The sequence below is a fragment of the Glycine soja genome, chromosome 6 (assembly GCF_004193775.1).
Source record: "Glycine soja cultivar W05 chromosome 6, ASM419377v2, whole genome shotgun sequence".
Taxonomy (NCBI): Eukaryota; Viridiplantae; Streptophyta; class Magnoliopsida; order Fabales; family Fabaceae; genus Glycine; species Glycine soja.
In genome coordinates this window covers 33,466,899-33,476,327 of record NC_041007.1, presented here as the reverse complement: position 1 = coordinate 33,476,327, position 9,429 = coordinate 33,466,899, and the positions used below count along the sequence as shown (strand labels likewise).

Sequence of the window (9,429 nt, the reverse complement as noted above, 5' to 3'; positions counted from 1 at the left end):
GCTTCTTCTTCTACTTTCAATTACGTTTCTGTCTCATTTACGTTTCTGTTCATTTACGTTTCTGCTTCATGTTTCATTTGCGTTTTCTGTTTGAATCCATGGAAGGCTAGATTTTCTGGTGTTGTTTTCTTTTGAGGACGAAGCCCAACTCTCTTTGAGGTTTCGCTTGTAATGTGGTTTCCTGGCAGTTTTCCCTTCACCAGTTATCCCAAATTCGTGAATATTAATCAGTGCACGCTTCGTGTTCGATTCATTGCCTCTGAGCCTAACTTGCGTTCATGCTTAATGGACGAAGGGCTAACTGGTGTATGTGGTGCCTAATCACGTATTGACAACCCTAAGTTGATTTTCGCTTAGTAAATTGAAATAAGGTTGGATTAAGTGGTTGACTGTTAGGGACGAATTCTCCATAACCTAGGATAAGAGAATGGCTTCTGAATAAAAGGAAACAACCCGTTTTTAATATTAGTAGTTTCGTATTCCAGTTTACTTGTTCTGCTTTTTAATCACAAAACAAACAAACCCCCCCCCCCCCAATCATTAGTGTTACTGCAAGTATATTATGAACAATTGGTGTGTCACTACTCGTTGGGAAACGACATAGGATCACTTCCTAGTTACTGCATTTTCATGTTTATTTGATTCGGGTACGTCCTCGATCACTCTTCAAACTCTCTACTTGACTACCTCACCCGTGAATTTTTACAGAAAATTCCCGATGCCTCCTAAGGTGTCTAGCTCCTTCGGCAGAGGAGGAAGATCCAGTACTAAAGGAAAAGATGTTCTATTGGCTCTACCAGAGCCAATAACCAAGAAGGCAACTACGTCATCTTCTGGGTCACCTACCCAGACTGGGTCATCAACCCAGAAAGGAAAGCTTGAAGGGTCATTGACCCATATAACTACCATTAAACCTGAGTCATCAACTCAGGAATCCCCAAAACCAACAACAACAAAACAGACCGTGGCTGACTATGCCTGGTCAATACAAACTCTCCTGGCCTTAGAAGACATAGGCCTCACCAGAGTACCAAAATTGGCCAAAAAAACCTGGGCAGAAATGGCCTCAGAATCAGACGATGATTCTGAAACAGACCTGCAAAAACAAATTCAAAAAGCCAAACAGACCAAAACTATCTGTAACCAAAAACCAAGCCAACCATTGACTCCACAAGAATCAACACCACAACCTAGCAACAGCTATATTTCAAAAAAAAAAATTCTTCAATGTCTTACAAATGGAGCCAGAATACTGGGACAAGAATCCTTTCAAGGCAACCGCCAAAGTATTCCCCCCGGGATTTCATTATAGGCCAACAGCCACAAACAAAACCAGAAAATTCTATGAATTCATTCTAATAGATACAAACTCCGTATCTATTAAACATTTCAAGGACCCCAAAGATCCAAATCTAAACACCCACTCCACAATCCAGATCCTAAAAGTAATGCAGCCACGACATTACGGCTCAAACTTAAACCAACCCAAAAAAATTTCTGCACCTTTTGACCCTGCAGGATATAATTATTGGGACTACATTGACGCCTGGACCAATGTGTTCTAGCATCAAAATAGTAAATTCAAGCATTCATGGCTAATTTACTTCAAAAATAACACCGTGTATAATTTTCCAAATTGGTTCCTCCAATGGTGGAACTACTTCGGACCAATTCCACAGATATTTCCGGAAGAAGTCCAACAGGGATTCCAACAATTCAACAAGCTCTTCAATAGCAAGGAATCAAGAATTCCTGCAGATTTAAAGTACTTTTCCAGTTTTGCCTTGTCATGGATTTTTTCATGGCAATACAGATATGGGAAAACTGAAAATAGCAAGTAGTATCCACCATTACAGAGACATGCCTTTGTAAAATGGTGGTCACAATTTGATACCTCAAAGGCTGCTCCAGAAAAAGTCAAGAACTGGTTTCAGAGGAACCCTGAGTTTCTCAAACCTGCTGATCCAGAGACATCTTTGTTTCTGAATCAGAAGTCTCAACTTGTAGCATGCTTGGCAAGCTGAAAATCTAAAAAGAGTCTTGCTCAAAATCTTAAGGAAGTTCTCCAACTGCTTCAACAGGAAGAAAAAGAAGAACCCCCCAAGAAGGAAGCTGAATCATCCGAAAATAATGATGACCAAGAAGATGATCCATTCTACCAGAATGAGGATGACTGTTTTGGTATATCGTTAGACGATGATTAGTTAGTTGTAGTAATCACGAATTATTGTAACTAATTACTCGGTACCCGGTAATAATGTAATTTGTAACAGTTTCGGTAAACATTACCGACACTGTAGATACAGTGAAATCGTGGGTCTATTTAAAAGAGTCTTTGTTCCCTTTGTGAGGCACCCTTTCAGATAGTCTCATAACCAGGTTTTAGAGAGAGAAGCTCTGCCTAGGAAAAAACTCTTTGTAAGCTTTTCTTTCGATTGAAATAAATTCAAAGTTCTATTTTTCACATCTCCCTTCTCCCTTCACCGATCCTGTGCGGCTCTGTCGCCGCTTCGGTTTCTTTGTTTTCGAAAACCTGGGATTTGTAAGCCGAATTCCGGTGTGCCCTTGGTATCTATTTTACAAGTTTTTAATTCCTGCATTTGTCATATTTCATTATTCTTACTTCCTATCTGTCCGTTTGTATCCTTTCCGCACAGAGAAGCTGAAAAACTGCAGACTTTTTCATCTACACTTTCTAAAATGGAGCTTTATACATATATTCATTGTGTGCGGAAATTAAGAGATCGATGTGAATCATCCAGACTTTTTCAGTGTGGCAAAACTCAATGGTTATATTCCTCCAAATAAAGAGGTCTTAGCACTTTTCTCTTGAAGTTCCCTTTAAAATAGAATTATTCCTTTTAATTTCAATAGTAGATTTATCCCTTTAAAGCTTAAGCTATTAGGTGGAGACCATGAATGATTTTAGGAGAGAATATATAGTTGAAATTTGGTTGGAGAAAAAGTTTTTATTTGATTAGCCTTGTTGTTTCTCCTAGTGTTTTTATTTAATAGGTATAGGGTATGTTGACAAAATACCAAACATCTGAATATAAGTTGTTGAAGAAACCCATGGATATGTGGTTGTAAATGTAAATCTTCATTTTATTTGGACATTGCAGGTAGTGAAACTGTGGCAAGGGAAAAGATATAATGGAATAAGTCATAGGAGACAGGAAGACCAGCAAGGACCATTAGGTTATCAATCCCTGAGTTCATGAATTTGCTTATCAACCCCTTTACATGATGCTCAAGAATTTTTGCGTCTACCAACTTCATTATGCTTTTCTAGGATTAGGATATGAGATTTTGAGCAACCAAACACTCGTGTTATACATATCACTAGCTATAATAATTTTATTTCAATAAAAAATTTGCAGGTGTAAGCTGGCATATAATTATGCATAATGATTTCAGTTGTATGGCATAATTTTTTATAGTATATGATATTAATTTCATTGCTGAATTTTGACCAGGGTAGTATAATTTCATTGCTGAATTAAGTCTCATACGAGACATTAAGTATAATTATATTTGCACATATAGTTACTTCCATTACTGAACAAAAAGCACAAAAAAAAAATAATTTCCCATCGGTTATCAGGATAACTGATGTAGAAGGTACAAACTTCTATGACGGTCGATGACACAAACGATATAGAAAGTACGTTATTCAACATCGCTTATTAGCACAACCGATGTAGAATGGTATAGACTTCTACGATGGTCATGACCACAAACGATGTAAAAAGTACGTCATTCTACATCGGTTATTAGAACAACCAATGTAGAATGGTTTAGGATACTACTACAGTTTTGACAACACGAGATGTAGAAAGTATGACATTCTACATCGGTTAAATGCACAACCGATGTAGAATGGTTTAGAAAGATTAACATTCTACTACGGTTCGATGCTAATAACCAACGTAGAATGTACACTATTCTACGACAAGTTTTACAAGACACCCGTCTTCGAACGTGAGGTATTCTACATCAGTCAAGTAACCGTCATTGTAGGATGCATGACTTTCAACATCGCCGACTATGATGACGCATCATAACCGATGTAGAAAGGTGAAAATAACCGATGTAAAAAGACTATTTTCTAGTAGTGAGAGATTGATTGAGGATTGATTATTTCTACACTTTTTTTCTATTTTAAGGCATTTAAATTCTAGAGCTTTTTGCATTTGTAATTTTAATCTTTTTTTCCATTGGGAGTAGCATCTCTCAAAACAATTTTGTTGGGTGGCTTCAATTCTTTGCATGAGACCATTGGATTATATGTGTCTAAAATGTGTAGAATAACAAAAATCTGTTCGTTGTTATATTTTTGAATTAGGTTCTATCACCTTTTATCATTTCTTGTGACCATCAAGTAATGATTTTTTACATCGATTATCACTATTTTTAATGTAGAAAGTAACTTTCTACGTCAAGTAAGTATCTATTTTTTATATTGGCCAATTCCTATACAAAAATAAGATACATAAATTAAAAAAACAAGGATAAAATATATTTTTTTGCTCCCCTTTTGTATTCAATATGAAACTTTGGTCCCCAAAGAAAATAGAAATATTAGGTCCCAAATCTTTTAAAAAAGAATTAAGGATTTTGGTTTCATCGCTAGTTTCAAGGTGTTTATCATTAATTAAAAATTGTTGACCTCTAGATTGCTGACCTAAAACTACATTATTAAGTCCTATAAGTAAATTTTTAGGTGATTTAAAGAGTTTTTCTTAATAAATAATAGATTTTAACTAAATTTTTATTAAATGAAATGTTCTATTAATTTTATTATTATGGTATTTTGCTCTCCAGAGGAACCCCAAGATATTCCCATACCTTCAGGACTTAGTCAAACTCAAAATTTCTCATTCCTCCAGTCCCTAAAAATGTATTCTTAATTTAGTCGTCATGTTTAATATTTTTTATATTATATTTTAATAAAAATAAAACTAATGAGATATGTAAAGTAATATATGCATAAAAACTAAATATTAAATAAAATAAATAAGTACTCATTAAAAAAATGAAGAATATTTGATCTTAATATACAATAAATAGAGTTAAAATATTCATACAAACCAAACAACTTGATCTTAATTGGATGGATTTAGTTTAGATAAATTCAAAAATTTCCATAGCTCAAACTAAGCCAAACCAATCTTAATTTGATGGGTTTAGTTTTTTTCCTTTTAACATCATTAAAAATTTTCTTCTAACTCAAGAACCTATATATGATTTCACATTTTCTAAAGAACAATTTTGTTGGAAACCTGAGACAAAATTATTCATAGAAACAATATTTTTTGAGAATATAGTTTTCTAATAGCAAAAAAAAAAGTATTGATAATTTAAAGTTTTTTAAAAATGTTATATAATCACTAACCACCACACATTTATATATATATATATATATATATATATATATATATATATATATATATATATATAATAAATTTGATAATATGTTGCACTCACAATATGTATTTATTAAATTGTTTTTTTAATTGTATTCATGTGCAAAACAAGAAACTACCATATCTAACTTCAAATTTATGAAAAACTAAAATTTTTCCTGATATAATTAGAAATTGTATTTGCATAAAGTTAAAAACTGGGGTTTTAAAAATCACCCCAATTTCCCATGTTTTGCATTTGCATACAATTGAAATTGTATACAACTTTTCAAAATCACCATTTGAACTCAAAATTCCTCATTTCCATCTTCAATTTCCCGAAAAACTAATAAATTTCCTGTATAATTTGAATTGATTTAAGGAATTGACTATCAAATAATTTATTAAAGTGAACCATTAGGTTTAACTCAATACTACATATGTATTTGAATGTAGATTACTTGATATGTGTGCATTATCAATTTAATCTTTAAGTCTATTGGTGCATTTTTATAGATTAGTTTTTTTTTTAATTTTTTTTCTGAAAGCTTATTAAATTCACACATCCAGTATATGCATAAAATGCTATAGTATTAACTTGACAGTACCTATACATGTAAAATTTTTATAGAAAAACTACAATCGGTACAAAAAGGGCATGCCACTGATGACAGACACTTATGCTAGATGGTTGACAATTTCTTGGATCGAATGCCTCTCAACATTTAGACTTTTGTCTAGAGATTTTGCTTATTTGGCTGATAAAGGAGTACATAAACAACCCTTAATAAACATTTTTCTTGATAAAATTACTCTCTATATTTCTTCTCTCTCGTGCATACAAGAAATATTGCAACGTGACCGCATGTAAACGAAGACAAGAAAAAGCCCAATTTCTGCAGAAGTATGTATAACATGACACAACTAGACATGAAATTTTATGTTATGTTTAGAAAAGACCTTAGCATAATGTAAAAAAATATACATATTTGTTTAATAAGCATAAGTTAAAGCAAGGAGATAACAAAACTCTGTTGCATTCCATTCTATTTGTGCATTATTAAGCACTTAATAGTTTTTCATTGTTATTCCATCTGGCATCAACCATAGAAAATGTAAACCAAGAGAACATAAAATAACCAAAGCTCCAAAGGCAACAATTCCACCAAAATTAAGCCTCATAAAAACACAGTCATTAAGCAAAGAAAATTAATGGGCATATAATTTTTTTCTCACTCTAGCTAGCTTCTCATAGGCCAGTGATTTCTAGTCCCTTTGAGACAGTACCTACCTACTACTAAAATTAAATGAAAGATGACCATACAAGTCTCACTGGCCTGAAATTGACTCCACAAGAAATGGACAGAAGATGTTCACAGCTTCAAATTGAGATCAAGATCAATACTTTCTCCCACCACATTACAGTTCTGAAATCTATCTGATTGTTGTCCAATTTGTGTCACCTTTGTTGATGGAGGGATGGAATTGTACCGATATTGCCGTTGTTGATTAGTTGGATTGAACCCTGGTGGGGGAGCGACTTGATCTTTCATATTTCCCTTTGATCAAAGAAAAAATTAAAACTTTAGAATAAACATTGAAATTAGAAAAATGAGGATATTGGCTAATGTGAGATTTTCTAAATGTGCATAATAGAGATTCAAAATCAGGATATACCTTAAGGTTAGATGATACGAAAGCTGAAGAAGACTTTAACTTGGAACATGAGCATTGAGTAGGAGGAGCAAGTCTAAGAAAATCTCCACCAATATTCTTCTTCCCTTTTTTATTTTTCTTTGAGTTCATATTTGAGTTGGATGCTGAAAGAGAAGGAATTTCCCTACAGAAGAACATGCAAATTTTGTAAGCAATTACCAATTAATAGTCACTAGATCAAATTTGAACCAACCTTAAAGTTGAATTGCCAAAATCCAAGTTGAATCCTCTTCCACTCCCGCATGGAATTGTTTCACTTGCTTTCATAGTAGTAGCAAAAGTGAGAGGTTTAAAATTGGAAGAGGACACAGGAGAAGTAGCCAAAGAGAAAGGGTTTGGTCTTTTAATACCTATCATCTGAAACTAAGATAAAAAAATATTATGATTCTATTATGACATCACATGACATCTATTCCAAAAAATTTAAGCTTGCAGTTATAACAATTTCCCAGGAAAAATCTAATCAGAAATATTGGATTTATCAAAATTACCATATAACTATTAAAACGGAGGATGTATAAACGATTGAATGAACAAATTTCATGAAAACACTACCTTAAACCATTGAATGGTTGATCTTGTTAAATAAATCATTTAAGAGTAGAATGTTTAAATACCTTCTCCTCCTGCCTCTTAGAAACATAACTTCCACTATAGTTTTGGTTTGAAGGTTGCTCTACTGAGGAATGAGGCATAGTTGTTGATGAAGTCCCTGAGGAGACACTCACCTGCAAAAGTCAAACCAAACCAAACCATTCTTATTCCGAAGGAAGAGCATGATCTAAAAGATGCAAACCATAATGAAAATTCAAGAGAGAGAGATCAAACTTTAAAAAACTTACCATTGGTGAAAAAGGATGATGATGTTGTGTTTGCATCCAATTGGAAAGTGGCCTAATGGGGTTGGAGTCAAATGCCAAACTTGATGTAAAAGCCAATCCTGCAGGATCCATGCCAAAATTCTTCCCAAAATCAAAATCATGGGGATCCCACAACTGAGGCCCACTCACATGCCCCAGAGCTGGAATACCATGCAAGTCAGCATTAGATCCACCAGAACTGTTTGCAAATGAAACAGTGCTTGAAGGCAATGAATTTGGAGAAGATGGTTGATTGGAGTGATGACAGTTTAAAAATTGATGATGCATATCTAAAAGGGGATTGGTTGATGATGCAATCGCAGCTTGAACTACCTTCTCCTTTTGTTCTTCTTCAAGTCTTATTTTTTCAAGTTGAGCCACACCAAGTCCTCTCTGTGGCACCCTTTTTGGCTTTGGCTTTTTGCAAGGTCTTCCAACACCTCTTCTACCACCAACACAGCCAATTCTGTTAGATTTAGGGGTCTCATCTTCTTGTTCTTGACTCATTGCTGCTTTCATCCATATAACACACATACACACTACAACAAATCTGTAAGTAATTCCAAGGCATATAAAATAAAACCAACATAAGAATAAAATAGAAAACAGTTAAGGTGTCAGTGTGTCATTATGGCCCTATTTATCTAAATGTAACACTCGAATTGCTCAAGTATGGGGGAGTGGTTTTCCAAGGCAATCCTCTTCTCTACAGATTACAGGAACAAAATCCCAAAAAAAGTGCAAATGTAGAAGAGAAAGAGGAGAGAAAAAGTAGGGTCACTGCAATGTATCTGAAAGATTTTGGAGATTTCTAAAATCCAATGTTGTTTGACACACAGACATGCAAAATAAAAACACAACATACCCTAAACAAGAAAATAAGAATATATATATATATATATATATATATATATATATATATATATATATTCAAAATTAATTAGAACCAATTAACTAAATATTATTTTTGTCAAACAACAAACTTACCAAATAGTTTTCAAGCTGATTCAAGAGATGTCAACAAGCTCTAGTATGCGTTATCTCTACTCTCCTCATTTTCTTTCTAGACTGACTCTAATGAAATTGCACACACTAGAATTTTTCTTTCTTTCTCTCTAAACCATTCTGAGTCTAAAATGATCTAGGAGCCACTTTTGTAAGACAATTTCATCTTAGGTTGTGTGTTTCATATGTTATATATAGCACAAGGGTGGACCACACTACCTTTGTTGGCTTTTGCAACTTTTGGGTCACAACTAGTGTGGGTCTCACTTATGGCGACCCTCTATGTCAGCATGTGTGTGTTTACTTCCCACTAAATAGCCTTCATAATTCATGAAAGAAAAAGAAAGAAATGGACAAAAGTATTTATGGATAATGGTAATGGGTGTCGTTAATAAAAACAAAAATTTTATTTGAAATATATATATATATATATATATATATAT

At 33.6% G+C, this 9,429-nt stretch overlaps 1 protein-coding gene across 3 annotated transcripts; it reads right to left on the bottom strand.

Moving 5' to 3' along the window:
- Window positions 1–6,426: 6,426 nt before the first annotated feature.
- LOC114416802 lies at window positions 6,427–9,205 on the bottom strand. Of its 3 annotated transcripts, none has more exons than XM_028381822.1 (6): window positions 8,969–9,205; window positions 7,964–8,520; window positions 7,739–7,849; window positions 7,315–7,484; window positions 7,083–7,245; window positions 6,427–6,964 (listed from the first exon to the last, which is right to left on the bottom strand). In XM_028381822.1, the coding sequence occupies exons 2-6, from the start codon at window positions 8,513–8,515 to the stop codon at window positions 6,779–6,781; spliced, it is 1,182 nt and encodes a 393-aa protein (XP_028237623.1). In that variant the 5' UTR covers window positions 8,516–8,520; window positions 8,969–9,205; the 3' UTR covers window positions 6,427–6,778. The 3 variants fall into 3 exon arrangements, with proteins under 3 accessions (XP_028237623.1, XP_028237626.1, XP_028237624.1); XM_028381825.1 differs by having other exon boundaries at window positions 7,964–8,490; XM_028381823.1 differs by having other exon boundaries at window positions 7,315–7,478; window positions 8,969–9,204.
- Window positions 9,206–9,429: the final 224 nt, after the last annotated feature.